General features: G+C 38.3%; 1 protein-coding gene and 1 long non-coding RNA gene across 3 annotated transcripts in view; both read left to right on the top strand.

The window, feature by feature from the left end:
- Nucleotides 1–5,522: 5,522 nt before the first annotated feature.
- Nucleotides 5,523–9,658, top strand: LOC139826490 (uncharacterized). The gene is made up of 4 exons (XR_011736581.1): nucleotides 5,523–5,666; nucleotides 6,490–6,890; nucleotides 8,580–8,844; nucleotides 9,302–9,658. It is a non-coding gene; the product is annotated as an uncharacterized lncRNA (long non-coding RNA).
- A 5,009-nt stretch (nucleotides 9,659–14,667) lies between these two features.
- Nucleotides 14,668–20,873, top strand: part of ADGRV1 (adhesion G protein-coupled receptor V1) — a 275,120-nt gene continuing 268,914 nt past the window's right edge. For both annotated transcript variants that reach the window (XM_071801945.1, XM_071801944.1), the window contains exon 1: nucleotides 14,668–14,763. In XM_071801945.1, coding sequence (XP_071658046.1) covers nucleotides 14,682–14,763 — 82 coding nt within the window. In that variant the 5' untranslated portion in view covers nucleotides 14,668–14,681. The remainder of the gene's footprint in view (nucleotides 14,764–20,873) is intronic.

Genomic DNA, 20,873 nt, shown 5'->3' with positions numbered 1-20,873 from the left:
TGGATCTGGGAACAATGCTGTGGGCCATTGAACAGGCTGCCCAGGGCAGTGCTGGAGTCACCAGCCCTGGAGGGGTTTAAAAGGTGTTTATGAAACAAACAGCGGAGTCAGTTATACTGTTAAGTGCCATTCTTTATTTTATCATCACTGGAGAACACTGGGGATCATCCTCCATAAGTGCACACAAGACTAGATGCTCTTGCAGTGCTTATATTCACATAATTATTACGTATGCATTATAATATTTGAAAAAATTGACATATATCTATACTAAGAAATAATTGATGATGTTAGTTATAATTGTTTAATTTCTCACTTACAATACATATATTAATTATTAGTTGAATATAAACTAAGCACTCTGCTTCTAAACAATGTGTGACCAAGTTCTTCTCGGTGACAACTAATGATAGGACAAGGGGCAATGGGTACATTAATGTTCTGTTTCTCTCTTGTCAGGCATAAGGATCTAAAACTTGAGAAGTTCCCCGGCAATTTATTTGTATCCCTCCACACCTCTCCCTCCTCCTCAGGACCAGTATTGCAGAGATACAGGTGTTCAACCCATCCTTATGTATTTTTTTTTCCACAAGAGAGAAACCATAAATTAAGCCCTGTAGATATTTGAACTTTTCCTTCCCTAATAGAGCCATTTTCGCCATTAACTCTTGGCAGCTGTTGCAGTTGCTGAGGCAATGGGCAGTAGTAGGAAGACCTACGAGTGTAACTAGTGAAATTAATCTAATGTGGGTTCCTTCTGACATGGCCTTAGAAGGAAGTTTTTTATTACAGCAGGAGCAAGTACAGTATTTCTTACAGAAGCTGACAGCTCTAAGCTTAGGTTGAACGTGTTGTAACAAATGATTGCCTTGTTGCTGAAGACAAATGCAGTTTCGAGTCTGGTTCTTCAACAGATTAAATCTAACCTTGAAACTAATTGTACATAAGGAATTTTTTTTTCGTTTTTATTTTTAGAGCCTTGTTATACGGTGTTTTCAGACTTCTCTGAACAGCTAAAGAGGTTAGAAATGTGTTTGATATTTAGAAAGGCAGAATTCTTCTATGACCATAGTTTTGAAAACTAAATTAGTTTGAAGACATAAACATAAGAGCAAACAATCATGTAGCTCTGTTGACAGTCACCCTTGACACCCACGGAAACTAAAGAGCTATGAACACACATTTCCAGGCATTGTAAAATAAGCTATTGAGGTGCAGTTTGTTCTTGTGTCTCGTTTTAAAGACTAGATGTATATATTTTTCAATATTTACCTTAGAGTAGTGCTCTGTTGTGGATCAGGTAAAACTGAAGTATTCCTAAGCCTGTCTGAGTACTTCCTGGTAAATAACATCAACAAGAAAAGCAACATATTTCAGCATAGGTGTTCTGTCAAGAGCATAGAAGTTCCATGTGGTAAGTAAGAGAAACTTTGCATGAAAGAATATAAATAATTTTGGGTGTGGAAGTCAGCAGTAGGTGTAAAATACGAGCTGCTCTGATTAGGCAGATCTGATTGCTGCCCTTGGTGGAGGAGCATGGAACAGTACTAACGTATAAACACAAAGTTGGGCACATTTAGTAAAAGCTAATTTTCAGGCTTTCTTATTTTGAAATTGTTAAGATCTTGCTATAGATGCCAAGTGTAATTAGAATTCCCTCCAGCCAAAGTTTCTTCTGAGTCTGGAGACTATTTCTGAAGCATTTCATAGCATCTTCCCAGTCAAAGCCTGCTCAGAAATAAGCCTTCTATTGTTATTATGGGTCAGATGCACAGTTTGTGCTAATTATCATCGCTACTCTGGAAGCTTTAGATACTGCCTTACATAGAATCCACAATGCAACAAAGACAAGTTTGGATTGTCAAATTACATGGCAAATGTGCAAACATCTTGTAGGGGTCCCAGAATGATTTTGTGCTTCTGTGGATGGCAAAACACAAGTAGATTGACTCGTCCACCAACTCTTTCTAGCAAGAATGATTTTGAAGGTGACAAAGTTGAATTAATTTCCCGTAAAACCCTAAGTTTTCTCGTGGGATCTCAAGTTGACAAAAAGTAATTATAACTTAGTGAATGAGAATTCCACCCATTCAGAGGTGTCATGCCACATCTGGCAAAGAATATCTGCAGCTCCAACCAGTTTTGTTTTGTTTTTTAAAGGAAGCTTTCAGGAATAGAAGTGAAGCAACTGTAGTTGTCTGTAGCTGGGAAACTGATGACTCAGACCCTATTCATGCTGTTGAAAGACTGTTTTATGAGGCCCGTCAGAGCTGTGGGTGGACCTGGAGAGCCGTCTGAAGGCAGACTTCATAGGCAGCGATGCCCGCAGCGGTGTCTGACGATTGTCCCATCATACGCCGCTGATGGCACATCCTTTTGGAGGTTTTCTTTAAACTTCGGGTGGCGAGGCTGCACAAAAAGGTCAGGGCGGGGAATTTCACCATTTCTTTCATCCAAAGAGGTGTACTATCAGGTCAAAAAAGAACTGCTGAAGCAGCACTCTGCCTGAGAGAGGGAAAGAAAGTATTGGAGTCTGCTGTGACCCTGCTACACCCCTGTGTGTAACCATTTGTAACTAGTGACATTTTCCCATCAATAACAAAAGGGTATATTCCAAACTTGATGAACAAGACTGTAGCTGCATAGCTCCCATGAATGCTAATAGGAATACAGCCTTTCTCCATCCCCGTGTAAGTTACTTTGCATATCCTAATAGTGCATTCTCCGTGAGCGACAGGGTCAGCGTTAATCACTCCGTAGCGTTACAAGAGCAACTGCAGAGATCTCTACCGTATCCCCCTTGATCATGTTATAGCTGCTGTGGCTTGGTCAGAGCTAGGAAGTATATGAGTAGGAATATTAAAAAGATCTTAAGGAATTAATAGAAAGGAGCTGTCAATGAGACGTTGGAGGGCTCATATAACTTGTTAGTAATTTTTAATTAGAAAACCAAAACCAAACAAAACAAAACAAACCCACAACAACACACACAAAAGCCCCACATTTTCCTTCTGTCTGGAAATTACTTGTGTGTCATGTGCTACCACTGTTTTTCTAAGTTTTTAAGTCATTCTACGATTCGGGACCACAGGGCTGGGTTTACATTTAGATAGTTGGTGCCAAGTATCTAAGTGGATCTTTTAATGGCATGATAAGCTGTGACTCGTTGAAAGATTCACACAGAAATAAATGGGCAGCCTTTGTTTTTCTCTGCTTCCCTGCTTACTACTGGAAAATCGTACTAAAATTGTAGGAAACAGTAATGTCAAGGTGGATCTGAAGCTCCACAGGAATCTAAACAAAATGTGACAGTGTGTGACTGCAAGATGTATCAGATGCAATAAGAGAAGCTATTTAAGAACTATAAAGTATGCAGGCAAATAACGCTGTATCTGCAGACACTTACAGAATAGTCTGCTCTCTAGGGGAAAATTTGCACATATACATTTAGCTCTCCAAGTATCATAATCTAGACCTTGATCCTCAAAAGTAGCAGAAACCCTTTTTGTTAGCAAGGTTCTAACAATTTCACTTTAAAATGTGTTAAAAATGACCACAAAATTTAATTTTTTAATTAAGTGTTGTTGTGGTTTTAATAAGAATAAATGCAAATTTATCTTTGGATTGAGACTCTGATTTCCTGATTTCGTATTTCTTGTATTTGCTGCTTGCTTTTGTCACAGAAACACCCCAAAATTACTCCAAGCAAATAATAAGCCTAAACAAACTTTAATTTGGAACCGAAGCCAAATGATAGACCGAAATGAAATTACAGAAACCAATGCAAGCAGGGGGGTAATCTAAAATCACTTCAATGATGATTAATAAACTTCAGGTTCGTTATTCCAGTTGTGGATATTATTACCACACAAGAATGATAATCCACAGCCTGTACACACTCACTCACATAGAAGCTGCTCTCACTCAAGAATGCCCAGAAGAAGTAATTGCTTGCTGGGGCAGGGGACAAGCATTCAGTCAAAGATATATCGAGAAGAAATAATCTCTCACCAAGGAGCAGGTGAGGGCTCTTAATTCTGGGAAGTCTCCTTGAACGGCATTCCTGCTTAAGGGGAGGGCTCAGATCACATTCCTCCTGATTTGAGGATCTTTGGTGGGGGCCCCATTTGTAGCCTTGTTAGATCTGGCTGTGGGGATTTATGGACGTGGCCCAGAAGCTTCTCTGGGCCTGGGGCACCTCCTTGATTGAGGAACCTGTCCATGGTGGGGTGTGAGAGGGGCAAAAGAGCTACCATAAGGGAGTGGAGCATCTCCCGTGTGAGGAAAGGCTGAGGGAGCTGGGGCTCTGGAGCTGGAGGAGGAGGCTGAGGGGGGACTCATTCATGGGGATCAATATGGAAAGGGGCAGTGTCAGGAGGATGGAGCCAGGCTCTTCTGGGTGACAACCAGTGACAGGACAAGGGGCAATGGGTGCAAACTGGAACACAGGAGGTTTCACTGAAAGAGGAGAAGAAACTTCTCAGTGAGGGTGTCAGAGCCTGGCCCAGGCTGCCCAGGGGGGTTGTGGAGTCTCCTTCTGTGCAGACATTCAAACCCGCCTGGACACCTTCCTGTGGAACCTCAGCTGGGTGTTCCTGCTCCATGGGGGGATTGCACTGGATGAGCTTTCCAGGTCCCTTCCAACCCCTCACATTCTGGGATTCTGTGATGTTGAAAGCTTTGGAGCTTATCGGCATGGGTGTAACTGCCACAACCTTTTAGTTACTTTCATTTAAATTTAATGTGTATTCATAGTAGAAATATGCTGTGTACCTTCCATAACACAGCCAGTAGAGTGCATTGGTTGTTTGATATTTAGTTTTCAAGAATCTTTAAAGAGCTGCATATTTGCTTCTGATTTACATTTTACTTTGCTTAGCTCAGGTCTCCTCTGAATAAGAAAATCTACCAGTGAAGCCATTCAGTTATGGTAAAGACAGCATGCAAGAATGGAGAACGTACATTTGAAAATTTATTTCAAATTATTCACAGACATTTTGCTACAAGATTCTGAATTCCCACTCATATTGATGAATAAGACATGCAGCATGATAAGTAAAGTGTTTATTTGGTTGGTTTGGCTTGCTTGTTTGTTTTTTTTGGATTGTTGTAGATTACTTCCAGTTTTAACTGGATGAATATGTGGTTAAGTCCAGGAATAGCTGTTACTTTATCACATGATTTCCTTGAATAAGCTAAGGAACCCTTTCAGTACTCAGCTTGTTTTTTTCCCTAAGGGAATTTTTTGCACTGTAGTCAAGTCTTTTTTTCTTTTTCTTCTTTCTTTCAATTAATTTAACATTCAGAGATCGTTAACTTTTGCTCTCTGCTTTCTCTAGCTCTGTGAGTTTCAGTGTTTTTAAAATGTGGACGCCAGGACTTTATGGACTTTCAAGCATCCACCTCGCCAGTGCTACATACAAAGGTAAATGATACCCCAGCCACAACTGTTGTCACTAATATACTATCAATGTATGTGAAAATCAAACTAACTGTTTTTTCTTCCTTCTCACAGCGTCACATTTTACACTTGTGGTGAGCTTCTCTGCTAGTTTCTTCAGATTAAAATGATTTGGAAGACCATTTGTAAGGTTTAACCTTTATTTTGATTTTGAAAGTACTCAGTAAAGTTAACATGACTTGTTTTAATGGAACCAGCTTACCAGGTGAGCCATATCACTATAATACTCTCATTTCCTTTCTGCTAATACTGACATTGCAAACATCGATTTTTCTATTTACAGGGAGAGAGGGTGGAGGAGAAGGAATCTGTTTGTAAACCTTGTTGAATTACATAACAGAATTATTTTTTTTTTATAATTAAATCTGTATTTTGGTGATAATCTCTTTCTGAAGAATGCTTTTTGAGGTCTACCAGCTAGTTTTTAATCCATTTCACAGCATTGCACTCATTACTTTCATTGTACCGTGTCTTTATCATATGGTAATGTGATTAAAAAGTCTTCCAACTGTTCGCTTCCATCACCACAATTACTGTCATTCACATTTGTAACCCAAATCACAGTTTGTGTAATATCACATATTTATTCCATTCCTTTATTTTTCCTCCTTATAAGTGAAATCCTATATCAGCCTTTATGTTATTTTGGCTAGGTTTGCTGTCAGGCTGCACTTATACTCTAAACTTCCTTTTATATCTTTGGAATTGGTTGTTACGTACAGTTCAAATATGGTTATTAATCTTGTTGTCTTGCCAACCCAGTGTTTTTCCCTTATATCTTTAATCTTCTATAATTTATACAGTGTAATTTAAAATGTCTAATCTCTAGTCCCTTTTTCCATAGCCTGTATTACTGATTATTTTTCATTCCTGAATGAATTTTTGCTATACTATTGCACCAAGATGCATACTTATCCAAATGCTTTTTCTTGATTGTAGAATACTGGCTTTTTGTCACTCAAGTAAAATCTTATTCTTCGTTTGGAAAATAAAAAGCTTAATGATTTTGATTTTTTTTTCCCACACAGGAAGGAGTTGAATGTTATATGGGATTTTAGCTGTGTCTGGAGCTTTCTTTGGCCTCCGTGGTACTGATAATTCACTCTTACTGGTGCCACTGCTGTAATGAAATGGTTGCATCTTTATTGGTATGGACTTTTCTCTGGTTACAAGCCCTCTAGCACACAAGTTTTTTTACTGCGGATAGATTCTCTTTGCCACATCGCTACCTACAACCGAGAAAAGCTTTCACTGGCAAACAGTCCTTTGATGTCACTGCACTGAGTGGGAAAGTGCCCTTACGCATCACTTTCATCCTTTGTTTTAAGCTCCTCGTGGCTGGAATCGTGGGGAACGCTGAACAGCTTTTACAATGGGGAGAGGGAACAGTGGAAGGGAGTGCGAGCAAGAGCACGGAGACGATCTCGTGGTAAAGGATCTGACTCAGAGCCTTGAAAAGCTTTACTATTCGAGCAGGTGTGGCACTCAAAACCAGCTACATTGATAAATAGTTGAGGTGCCTTTGGTTTTCAGCTATAATAGCAGCCCAGTGTAAATTAAACTGTTGAATTAATGCTCTCTGGTCCTGGTGTTACTAATAATAATGGTACTGAAATAGTAAAAATTGCTAAGCTTTCTTTCAAATTCTCCTTATAAAGTTGATTTTATAAACCAAAAAAATTATCATGTAGTATAGCTATTGTAATCTAGAATACTTATGAGCAGAGAGCTGAAGAAATGGTTGTTTTTCATACAAAGCATGCTGGTTTCAGATTTGCCTTTATCTTTGTGTGTCACTTTTAGATAACTACAGCATATTTTAACAAGTATGGAAGTAAAGTAAATCATCCCCTTCAACTTTTTTGAGCATTTAAAGTATGATTACAAATGTGCAGTTAATGACATAAGTAAGAGTGTGATCTAGTAGACACAGAAACTGTTTGACGGGAGGATTTTCATGAATTTTAAAACAGATTCCCTCCGCCCCTGTTTTCTTACAACATTTGTCTTTCTATTCGATTCAGCTTCTATGCAGGACAGCAGAATGCATCAGAAAGCTTTAAGTTCTTTCACTGAGTATCAGGCATGTTAATGCAAATACGTTATGAGTAATCCCTCCGTAAGGCGAGACAGTAACACAGCCCACCCAACATCAGTAAAGTGTTTACAAGGTATTAATATGCCCACTGTGACAAGATGCATTTAATGGGAAGCAACAAGGAATTTGTTTTATTAGTTTTTCCTCCACCCTCAAGTAATAAATCTTAAAAGCTTCAATATTGATTCAATGAAATGAATGGCTGAATCGTTCTGGAGAGGCTCTGACAAGTGGACAAATGCTTCCATGGTTACATTGTGCTATGCAGTATGGTCACCGAGCTTTGTTGGTTTCCTCCCTCTGCCTCTGAAGTGAAATAACAAACCACAGGGAAGTACCACACATGGTGGGCGTAGGCTGGGAACAACTTTAGAAGATCAAGTTAGCTGATCTTACACAGATTTTAAACAATATGGGTTTTATTCATTCATGCCATATACCTTAAACATACATTTCAGTACTTTCTCCTTCATATATCACTTTCTCACGGAGCATTTTTATTTCCTGTCTGAAACACCTCTCACTTTCGATTTGCAAAGTCACCAATTAAAAGGTTTTGTGAAAGTGTGTTTTATAGTAGTGTTATATGGGTTATGTTTTTCTAGGAGTATTTTTATATCAAGCGATGCTACTGCATCAGTGTGGGCTTCTGCACCACATAGGTAATCGATAATGAAACAGATATAGCATAGAACTTTTATATGCATTTGTTTTAGTGTGCTTTGCAGTAATTTAACATAATTGAGTGGTTTGGTTTTCCATCTCCTTGCATCTAATGTACTCAGGTTTCACGAGGAAGAGGGAGATCACGTGTAACTTCATAGATGTCTCATTTGAAAAAAAAATAAATAAAAAAAAAAGTAATGGCATACAGTTATTTCATTAACTTAAACATATTGTGGATCAAGTATTACATTCAGAGAAGGAAATCCTGAAGGCCTTAGGTGTTGTTCGGGACGAAGTGTAAATTAAACTGAAAGCAGATGTTTCAACACTAGTTGCATCTTTTTTCCCTTGCAGGCCAATTCTGAAAAAACACGTTATCCTCTGCATTAGAAGCTGCTGGGTTGTTGTTTCCTCTACATGCTTGACAGTCCCCAGAATCATTATCTCAGCATCAGAATGCTAAGGTGTTCCAGTGCCCCTTTGTAGACACAATTTTACAGCGAGGATGGATGCCAGGGTTCCCCACAGCCAGGAAAATAAATTCATAAGCATGGAGGATAGTGACTTCTGAGACAGAAATCCCAGCCTTACGGTTTTCCTCTGGAAGCTTACATTTGTGGTAGGTACTTAATTTCACATTTACTTGAGCAGTGTCGCTTTGATCTCGAGGGGGTAAAGTAAGCAACAGATAAAGAATTTCAGAAAAGAGTCAGCTCTTAAGTTGAAAAACGTAAGCCATTTGTGTTTCCAAGTTGTTTTTTTCCTCGTTCAAATGGAAGCAAACAAAATACTTCTCTGTCAACTAGGAAGGCAAGTGAAGTTGTATGGAGCAGCCGGAACCCTTTTTGTTCTATCTTTGTTAGTCTGAAATACTTTTTGAGGACTTTGAAATTAAGAGCAAGATATTATGGAGAGTTTTTAATATTTTTATTATGTTTTACCCTCAGAAAAATGCACTTGTGGTAATAATTCTGTTTGAGTTTACAGTCTAGTGCTTGATGTGCTTTGAAGTTGCGTAGTTTGATGGATGTTTTTGAGAAAGCTTCTGATCTGCCGCGTACTATCTACATTGTCAGTGACACCATGGAAATGAAGAGCGGGACACATTGGGAGAAACAAGGCTGCAACTTTATTTAGCAACAATAATCGCACGAGAGGAGCAGGCGGATAATTCTTGCCAAGTTCTCATCTTGCTGTTTCTCCATGTGACCTACAAACCAGTAAAACATCCACTGTAGTTTGAAAGAAGTGACTGAATATTGTAAGACCAAACCCTCTCTTCAGACATGACATTCTTTTTGTGTCACTATGACACAAAATAAGAGAAATTGTGTCAAAATTACATGCCTTGATCATCCAAATCTGAAACGCAGTAAATTGAAACAAAGTTGTTTTCTCATTAATTGGTTCTTTTTTTTTTTTTTTTGCACTTGAACACACTAAAATTAACATTTTCTAAAAGTCATATATTTTTTCCTGAAAGTCTTGTCATATTTGTAATTATGTTCAGTAATAAAAATCTTGTGATTATAGAAATACCATTTCTGCTGTAATGTGTGTTAAAACATAGCAACCTCCCACGAACAGTTGCTGGGGAATTACTTTTTTTCCTGATAATAGGAATACTTCAATTCTTTTTTCAGTTAAAAGCTCCTTTTGAATGTTAGCATGAGTGTGCTTTATCAGTATGGAACTGTACCATAAAAAAAGGTTAATCTTTGCCAAGCTGATCACAGGAGACATAAACAAATTAATGTTTGTCCGTTTGAAAAAGAGCATAGCCTGCTTGGAAGTTGTCGTTTTCCAGTTTCCTAAATCCTGGACATCTCTGAAAAACAGAAGATCAGAACCTGAATTTATCTACATCCATCTGCAGATCTTCCAGTCCAGCATGGGTCAGAAGCATAATACTCAAATGTTGTCATTCGGTCTTCTTAGATTATTAGTACCGTTTGTATTTGCTCTGTGCTTTTTCTTGTGTGTGTTTATTCATCGGGAAAGTATGCAGCAAAATCAAGATGTTAATATTAAAGCATTCTCAGCCCATCAAGAAGGATGCGGAGCAGTTCAGGAAAGAGAACAGCGCAAGGGCCTGGTACTGCTCGAGAGGCATCGGGTGATACCTGACGGCCGTGGTGCGTTTCTTTGGTATGGGGTACCTGGATTGGACTCTCCAGGGAGCACAGGAAAGTGATTAGAAACCTCATTCCACATTTTGAAGAACAGACAACACAAGCTTAATCGTAAGCCTGGTAAGACAGAGTAGTCAGGCTCTGAGCTGAGCACACTTCTTCTGTCTTGCAGAAATCTTCACCACCGTGGACCATTGCTCAAGGGAAATCCACTTTTCAAAAAGAGTTGGACGACCAAAACAAAGTTAATTTCTTTCAAGAAAATAATCTGTATCTTGCCGATTAATCTGCGAAGAGAGGAGCAAGATCAGCCTTCGTATTCTGCCTATACACTAGAACTAGTCAGGACAGTGGTTGATGTTATGTATTTTTGAAATGTTTTGTCATATCGGATATAATTTGTTAAGAAGCAAGAAACTTGTGTCTGGTATATTTTAATTAAAGATCAATCTATGAAGCAGCTATGCACATTACTCCTCATTCTGAGTAATTCGTTCTGCTTCAGCTGAAGCAGCAGAAAAGGTGAATGACAGAGCAACGTGATAATCTCTGCATATTAGATCATCTATACTTCTATCAGTTGCACTACAGATTATTATTTATCAACGTTCACTTTCCCTGTAGCTGTTTACAGACTACATGCAGAGCTTAATCTTGCCTAACATCAACCTAGTGTTGTTATCCAAAATGTCAAAATTCTCAGGATCTCCTTGTTTGCTACTTGCATCCAAATAAGTGCTCAGCCTAGAACTTCGAAGCTTCGATGCCACAGGCGAAAACAAATCTTGATTTTAGTGGCATTTATGGATATTCAGAAAAATTTATTGTCAGCATTGATTTTTGATTTCTGATATTAGTAGATTAAGATTGCAATACCTGTGACTGAAAACCAAATGGCCTTCACACAACACAAAAATCTTCTTTAATAGAAACAAAAATGCAAACAAGAAGAGAAAATACTCTCTTCTGAAATCCCTCGCTTGAATTTTTTTGTCTTCTTGTTCCTTTAAGTCCTGCTTTCCTTCTTAAGGATTTGTTTCATCTTCTAACTCCCTCTTCTCTCGTCTTTCCTTTCAGATGATGCCAATAAAGGGAAAAGGCAAGATTTCAAAACAAACAAACAAACGAGAGTCCATTGATTCTCTTGTTACTGCTTTCAATATTGGTTTAGTCTCAGCAGAACCATTTCTAACTTGCAGAGTTTTAATGGATTCAAAACAAAGGAAATCCAAACAAACGAAGAATTGAGGGGTGTACTTACTGCACCTTATTTACTGCTTTTATTGAAAGAGAGAAGTTAAGGCTGACATGGAAGCACAGTTCTGCGCAATGCCAGAATGTAGGTCCAGTACCAGGCCGGATTGTTTGGAGTGGGCAACGTGCAGAGTTGTTAAAAGCGCATGTAGAGCATCGCTTGTCCATCACCAACAACCTTCCAGCTGGTTGTGCACCAACGCTGACAAAATGTGCACCAATGCTCCCAGCACTGTGGGAGCTCTGCCTCATGTGCAACAAAGGGAAGCACAGGTCTTTGGAGCGGTACAATGAAATAAAACAGTAATCAGGAAACCCTCAGGTACGGGGAGAAAACCCGGAGCCATGCGTTGATTGGGAGAGAGGAGCAAAAGCTACAGTTGCTTTGGATTTGAATGCAGTTTATTTTTAAAGACTCCATGGAAGTAGCCATGTGAATTAGTGTTGAGTTCTCGCTCTTCTTGTGTTTTCTAGCTCAGCAATTAACAACATTTAATGTGCTTGGGTATGCTGTAATCAAGAACTGATGGCTATTAAGGCAGCCACTCCGATACTGGGCAGCTTGGTAGCTGTTGGTGGGAGCCGAACCTCCCACAGAAACCAGATAACAAAAGGACAACAGGAAGTAATTTATATAAGCTGGAAAACATTATAGAATAAAAGATAAAAATAATTTTATACCTCAAGTATCCTTTCCACCTGTTGATCCAGAGAGGGAAAACAATATGGGATCTACATTGTGAGGCTGAGATAGGAAATTAATAATGATATGGTACTGAAAATCCTCATGGATTTTCTGTCCAATGCAAAGCTGATAGTATGGGCCTTTGAAGAACTGCTTGCTCTCTTTTTACTACAGCAGAACTGGAACTGCTGCGTGGGAATAATGTATAATGAAGTACTGATCAAAAATATAGTCATAAATAAAGCCATGTGGACTACTGCAAGGAGTGACTGGATATATGGCACATACTATCATACACATCCTGCTGAAAACCTTTTGGGTGCACAGCATAGATTTTTAGAAAAAAAAAAAATAGAAAAAAGTAGACTGTGGGGTTTTTTGAAAGATAAATTTTATTATAATGTTTGCTGAATCATTCTAGTGTTTTTTTCCATTCTCTCTTCTGAATGGGAGTTTTTTTCTAATTATTATGTCTACTCTTGTGTCCGCATATTAGATCATCTATACCTCTATCAGTTGCACTACAGATTATTATTTATCGACGTTCACTTTCCCTGTTGCTGTTTACAGACTAAATGCAGAGCTTAATCCCTAACATTAACCTAGTGTTGTTATCCAAAAGTTAGGCGATAGTCTAAGATACTCAGAGGACAGAAATAAACCCCTCTTAGAGGCAGCTCATCCTGTGCTACTGCAGGACTAGGTTAGACTGAATGGGTGACGTTAGGTGGAAATCTTTCTACTTTGAAGCATCGCTTTTATAAGCAAAATACGTCTTGAAGTCTCTTTGTCTTTTACTAAGAAACTTTTAAAGCCTTTAATTGTTCTAAAGCACCTTCTTTGCCTTTTCCTGTTTGTTGACATCATTCCCGAATTGTGATCACCATGAGACACAGCTAATGCCATCAGAAGGCAGTGTCCTAATCCTGTCATTTATTTGGCCCTAATACTTGTGCACTGTGTTCTTTCCTTCCACGTGCAAATATTGTATTAGTCTTAGCAGAATCAGTGCTTCCTCTCTCTGTAGTTTCTATCAGTGATTGCTTTTTCCATACGCTCCGAATAAATTAAAAACAAAGCAAAAGAAGCTCATTTGAAATGCATGACTTTTCAGTAAACTATAGCAAGAGTAAAAGTAATTCTGCTTTCATTCAGGGCAGAATCCTATTTTGTGCTTAGCATTTCCCTCTGGCCTTCCTATGAACTAAAGCTGTGAGTATTATATCTAAAATTAGGCTAGAGTTATATCTGGATTTGTTTCTAAATACTTACATGCTAATATGTATTAAAATAGGCATTTACAATAGATTCTGTGTATCTAACACTAATAAGCAATACAGGATTTTAAAAAGTGCGTCTGTCAAATGTCACATTAGGTGCATGTTGGTTGTAACATTCATTTTGCACCGAGTTGTGTCAGATGCGTGATTTTTAGAGCTACTTAGAAATACTGTTTTAAGAGAACAATCCGAAGACTTGGGACAAAGGAAAAAGACAGGATTCAGCAAGCTCTGCGTACCTACTATGTGGTTTTGGACTCTTGTAGATTAGGAGTTTATTGGGAGTTGATTTTCCTTGGAGTTGGAATTGATGCTGTTTTGAAAATTTGATCGAATGTTTTCAGTTTGTAGGAGAGATGCAGAGACTGTGAGGTTGTTAATGGATCCGATGGGATCCAGCTACATGAAATTGTGCTGCTGCTTCTGCATTCGTTTGCCATAGTAGTTCCACTTTTTAAGATTTAGTAGTTATCTCTCAGTTTCCGGGAGCGTAGTGAAGAGTGTGTAAATGGGACTAAGTAAAATTCCATAGAAATTCACTGTTTTCTACATTTTGGGGGTTACATGCATCAGCATTTATTTGATAAGTGTGAATTTTGATTCCCGTTTAACATTAAATGGGAGAATGGCTGTGATTTTGGAGCCAACATCCAAGTGCCACCTTTGTGTCTTTGTATCTCAGGATTTGCTTGGAACGGTGGTGACCAGAAAATGTGAATGTGATGTCAGAGAAATTACTGAGTCAGAACGCTTGGTCTAGGACTGGAAATTGTTTCTGCTTGCTGAGGACCGAGTGTCCTGGTGCACCCGAGGACATGAATCCAAAATCTCTCATAATTTGGTGATAAATCCTACCAGTTTTGCTGACTCCAAGAAATAAGAGTCCATCCCTGTCGAAGTGGAAGAGCTGCTGAGGCAGAGCCCGGAGGGGCTCGCTCTGTCTCAGCTACAGCAGCGCCGGAGCAATTGCAGGGGTCTGAAAACACTTTCCCCTCTTCAATTCCACCCCCTTTTATCTCGGGAGCAGCGGGAAGGCGGCGGGGGCCGGGAGAGGGAGGAGAGAGCCGGACGCTGCGCAGTGCAGAGGGAGGAGTAGGAGAGGGGAATGCATAATGTGCGAGTGACAGAGAGCGTGCAGGCGGCTGGCTGGGTCCAGGAGACGCCGATGTCCATGTCCCCGGCTCTAGGTAGGATTGTCGTGGTTGTTGTTGCGGTGGTTGCGTGGGGAGCATCCTGTATCAGCTGCAGAGGTGCTGGCCGTCGGGATGGAGGGTTCTGCCAGCAGCACCTGTTGCGGCGGGGAGAGGGTTTGGACTCAGCCCGGAGCGGCTGCTGGGTGGTGAGAGTCTGATAAGGTTTCCCTTGTTCCAGCAGCTCCTCTTTCTGCTCCGCGGAGCAGGACAGGTGCAGACAATAGTCTTTCCAATGGAAAAACCTGCTCGCAGGGGATCATGTCAGGATAGAACTCAGTCTAAAGTGTCCTAGCTGGCAGTTTCTAACTTAAAAATGCACAAACCATCTATTTGCCCGTTTAAATTAGGTGAAAATCAAACTGGAGGAGCTGCGTGTGCGTTGTGTGTTCTAAGGGAGAGTGAGATACAAGAATGAGTTTTTCAAATCATCATCTGATAAGGAATGAGTTTTAAACATGTTAAATATTAAGATCTGACGTGTGAGTGGTTACAATTGGCAGTATTGCTCATCCTTCTTGCTTTCGATATGCTGATTCTGTATAAGACGTTGCATAATGCACTCTGGCTAGCCCAGATAAAGTTAAGATCAACTGCATATGGAACTGCTTGCCAAACTTCAATCATTCTCTTTTAATGAGCCTATAAATGCTTTATAGTGCAGATGTGAAATAAGATGTGATTTTTAAAAATTCTTATTATGTAGAAGCCAAAAGTGTTTTGCTTTGTTTTAATAATGCTTCACGCACACCTTCTAAAATGAATCTTTTAGATAAATACAAAGCATTTTAAGAATCTGCCATGAGAGCAGTTTAATAACTGAAGATAGAGTGTTATATATTTAGTCTATCTATCCCTTAAGCTTTTTCCTACTACATGTATTCAGTGTTTCCATGTGGAAAGAAGAACCAGATCCCCATGGAAATAAAATAATTTATGGCTTACTAGGCTTAGAATTGAAATCACCAAACATTTGATGATGTAAAAGCTAATGTATTTCAATGTTGTACAGTTTTTAATTTCTTATTTGTTATTACTAATATTTACGTTGTTATTGATTTCTAACAGACAGTTTTGTGCTTTATTAGCTTTCTAAAATCCTTTTGTTTTTGTAGTTTTACGTGAGGAAATCAATGGTATTTACTAAATTTACACCTGAGTGAACTAATTAACATTGATAATGGAAACACGTACTTATTAGCTTGTAGTTGTGGTCTGTGTCTTGCTCACACGGAAATCAATGGGAAAAATGATATTTGCATTTTTGAGAACTAGTGCTGGGCAGTTTATTTGTGGTGTTAGCACTTTTAAGGCTGAAAAATAATACTGGGTGAGTTTTAAAGAGTTGATACTAGTGAATGAGATTGGTGCTTTTGCATTCAAACCTACAGTGCAATAATTCTGATCTTTATTTGAATGGAAGTTTCAGAATCGGTCTCAATCATAACCTGTTACTGAAACCTCTAATATGCAGGGAATTTTGTTATTTAAGCTTATTGTCTTGCAGGGTTTTTTATCTGATTTTGGAATTCCATTAAACAAATAACAGTGCTTAAGTCTGGAAATGCTTATGTGCATGTCTTAACCTGTGAATCTGATAACTGAAACTGAACTATTGGGTAAGCTATGGAAGCATATACCTTTAACGTATAGCGCTAAAGAAGAACACCACTACAGAGGTGTGTGAGAATCTCAGTCATGGGGCACAAACAATTTATGGCAATTTGGGAGAAAAATTTTGATGACCCACAGATCATCATCATCATTGTTATGCTACTTCCATAATTGTTCAGAAATACAGCATGGTAACAATGAGGTGATTATTAATTATATTTTTGAAAGTACATACTGATAGTCTATAAGCTTAACAAAACTTTAATTTTAGATTGTTTCATTGAAAACCTGGTGGAAATATATGGCTTTGCATCACTCTTCAAAGAAAGGGAGAATTAAAATTTGTCTCAACTACATGTGAAGTTTTCTAGGCTAAGGTGTTTTTGGAAGCACAAAAATGGTAAAATGCTCGTCTGACTCTTCCTATTATTTGAGATGGGGTATCTGATGCAATTTAGCCACATTTTCCTGCTGGACAACCCTGCTCTCTGTCTTTTTTTGTCTTTCTTGGTCAGCCCCTTCCAGTGTGTTCTTGGTACTTGGTGTGTTGTTCACTGAGAAATACAAAATTGTAGGTAGGCTAGAGAAAACACAAAGGATATGCTGAAATTCTTTGCTCAGGGACTATTACAACTTGACCTCCTAAAGGTATAGTCTCATACATAACTGTTTTTACATGTGTAATCCTATTGGTTCATTTTACTAATTTGAAGAAATTGTGCTTGCATTTCAGCACTGCAAGACTGGCCAATTTAGTCATAGTGACTGTTGTGTATAACAGTAAATATTACACTTATCTTCACTATAAATTATCATGCATAGTATCCGAATACATTTTTCAATGCGTATTAAGGCACAGATGCTATTTAACATCTCTATCATCAAATTGAAGCTTACAGAACTATTGCTGATGATAGCAGGTATTTGCTGTAGTTCCAGAAATTTAAGAATTATGTCTAATAGGAGCTATATTACTGTTTCCTAGGGAAAAAAAAAAAAAAAATACATATATATATAGAGAGAGAGAGAGAGAGAGAGACAGGAGGAGTCAGTGTTAAAGACTATTCCAGGTGAACCCACTGTAACTATTTTTAGTCTAAAAAAAGTTACTGAATCATAAATTACACTATTTCTGTAGAGCCTCTCTTGCCTAAGTCACTCTTTGAGTGAATAACCTCGCTGGAAAATACTTGCTGTAAATAAACATTTTTAAGATTGAGTTTACTCCATACATGAGAGCTTGTGCTTGTTTGCAGAAAGAATTTGGAAAACGGGAGTTCTGAAGTACGCTTAAAATATGAAAAACATTGTTTCATGGGTTGGCTTATGACTTCTTTTTTTTTTCTATTTTTTCTATTTTTTTTTTCTATTTCCTATAAAACTAATTAAAGTTGTTTAAATTCCTTCTACAGAAATAATTTGTAAGTCCAAACCAAGGTTGCTGTTAGGATAAAGTTGTACTTATTTATACAGGCTTGTTTGATGGGCTAAATTTCACTGTCGAAATTAAACAATGGAGAAGATGCTTTTCATGTTCATTGCAACTTTTGCGTGTGTGTGTTTTCTAATTAATTAAAGACAGAATTCCCTCTAGAAGGTTATAACAATATCTTATACCAATAGATTTTTTTGTTTGGGTATCTCATTTTGTATATATTACAGATTTATTAATTAGGCTACAGTTATTATTCTAATTTTCAGATGGCAGAAGAAACATCCTTCTTCTCAGTCACTTGTCCTGAACTGGTCCAATATGTTACCGCTCTGAACTGTTTCAAGCTTTGCTTCATTAAGGATTTAACATGGCCTTAATTCAGCCATCTGTTATGGGTTTGGCAGAGCAACAGATCCAAGATATCGGTCAGAGCTTTAGAAATTTCCCACATTTTTTAAAGGTTAGGAAAAGAGCTACCTTTATGAATAGATTTTGAATAATTCTCAGCAAGACAATGGTGCAGAAGTGGGGTAAAAAATGCATGTCATTCTCTGAAGCACAGGGTCCCCCGTCTGCCTTTGGCTCCGCTGAAAGGCAATTAGCATTTCAACCAGCCAATTTGGTTACATGCAATGAAGTCCTTGGGTTTGTAATTTGCTGCTCCCGGCTTGGTGCTGTTGAGAACTAGCTCTGTGTAATCCTCTCAAAGCAACTTTCTTTCCAGCCTAGTTATTGTAGCTGGTCTTAAATAACTAATCAACAAAGAGATTTCCTTGTCTTGAACTACGGGGTGCCTTAGGAGAACGAAAAGAAATGCCCAGTTAATAAGGGAATGATTATAATTATTAAATAGTGATTATTAAATTGTGACATAGGTTAAAAGGTTTAGAAAGACAGGGAAAGCACAATACATGATAAAAGTGGTGGGAGAAGTCTTTGAATCCAAACAAATTTTGCTTGAGGATTTCTCTTCACCCCAAAAATCATATGTCTTCTTTAAAAATGGACTTCCCAGATTTAATAAATTAATTCACAGTATAGATTAGAGTGAGGCCACCACCCTTATCTTCTCAAAAGGAGGCGAATATATTTTTACTTCTGCAGAAAGAAGTTTTTGGGAGGGCTTTGTAAAATACAGGTCTGTAATAAAACCAACATTCTTTGCTGCAATCTAGTTGAAAATGCATACATTTAACTGTAGAATTGAAACTTGTTTTGATATATGCCTTCAATTTGATATATATGGTTGATACAGATTTTCGTGTTAAATGATTAACTTTTATGAACTCAAGAATAACTCACTGACACAATTATTCTAATAATTAGGCAATACATTAGCATTCTGTTTGGCTCATACATGCATATTAACTTGCAGGAATCCACTGTAATTCTGTCAGTATACCTGAAATAATGCCACCGAATCCCCACCATGAGGCCATAATTCACTGTTCTATACCTTACAGATTGTTTTTTTCTGTGATGTTAAATTACTATGTGTGAAGCACTATTGCAAAACAGGTTGTTAAATTTTTGCTTTTGAGAAAAATATCTACTATACTACAAAAGCCCGTAATTATTTTTCCTGATATATGCTATTCGTTCAGGCCATAGTACCAGATATTTGAAGCCGTGTTAGTTTTGTCCTCAGCTCGTAGGTTCTGAAAATAGGTTAAATAATTAAGTGTTGAGGACCTGAGAGAAACCTCCAAAGTAGAGCTACAAATGGAAATTATTGTGAAACTACTGAAGTAGAATGAGTGGGTGTTCTTCACTAAAGACTGCAGATCTTCCTCATCTGGATTTCTTCATGTGCAAGAGCCTGGTCCTGTGGCAGACTCAATATCATTCTAATTTATCTTTTTTTTTAATCTACTTGCTTTTTTTTGTTCAAGTAACTGTTTGAAATAGAGTATGAATACTTACAGTGTCTCCACCTGGGGCAAAAAGGTAAAAAGCTAGACCCTGGTTCTGGAAAACCCTGTAAGATAGTTTCTATTAGTGAAAGATGTCTGCTGCTTTCATTGGAACTATATAGGTGAAGAAACATTTTCAGTGTGGTGCTGAAAACCATATTTACCTTTTGCGTAAAGCTATACTATATCCAAAATAATATCTTGGGTTTTTTTTAGAGTATCTAGTTAGAACTATATAACAATAGAGTCTTGCCAATTGCATGAGATAAATTAGAATTTCTGCCGCTGAAATAAGTGTTGTTTTGTTTGTACAAATGAGGACAATTCCTGATTCCTACTGATGTATTTCTTAACATTGCTAATTAGCAAATTTCAGCCAAAGTTTTTACATTAGACTCTTTTCTAAATATAAAGTAATCCTAATAACTCCAAGTCATTTCACTGGAGGAGCTCTGGATAAGAATAATCTGGATCTTACAGCTGGTCAAAATTATTGTCTGGTTCTCTGTTTGGCCAGCAAATTATAAGGTAACTGCAAATGTTTGTAGAAGAGGTTTGCGCTCTCTCTGCTTGCCGCTAGCAAACAGAAATAGTGGATTCAGCACTGCTTGAGAGTTCTGCCCTTCATTCCCTGCTCACAGTGAGAACAGCAGAGCAGGCGGTTACCTCCGACATCCTCTGGCAATACCTGGCTTAAGAGATAAAACTTGGTTCTCCAATGATGATTACGTGCTTTAGAACTTAAAATTTAAGGGTATGATTTAGATCTACTCACACTCTTTCTGAGGAAGTGAAAAGCTGCCAGAAAACTTACAGCGAGTGCTCTGGGGTTATTACACTTTCTTTACCACTCGGTGACCTCTGAAAATGGGATGTGATGATTTGGATTTCTCCTCAGGCCTCAGCTTGCAGATTTACCACCTCCAGTGTTGGTTCCTGGCTGTGATGGTAGATTTACCTTCCTGACTAGTAAGTGAAAACACAAGGGCAGGCAGCATAAGCATCTTTTCCTCCTTAGGATAAGCTGTCTGTGTTACAGGGCATCTGCCTCTTTCAGTGCAACACAATTGAATGGGCAGGAATTTTCTCATGGAGGTGTTGCTCAGGTTGCATTAAATTGACCGTTCCCAGTGACACACGTGGCC

This window comes from Patagioenas fasciata, chromosome Z, assembly GCF_037038585.1.
Source record: "Patagioenas fasciata isolate bPatFas1 chromosome Z, bPatFas1.hap1, whole genome shotgun sequence".
In the NCBI taxonomy this organism is placed as follows: Eukaryota; Metazoa; Chordata; class Aves; order Columbiformes; family Columbidae; genus Patagioenas; species Patagioenas fasciata.
Note: the sequence above shows the minus strand (reverse complement) of the source record. Positions and strands in the feature narration are given on the sequence as shown.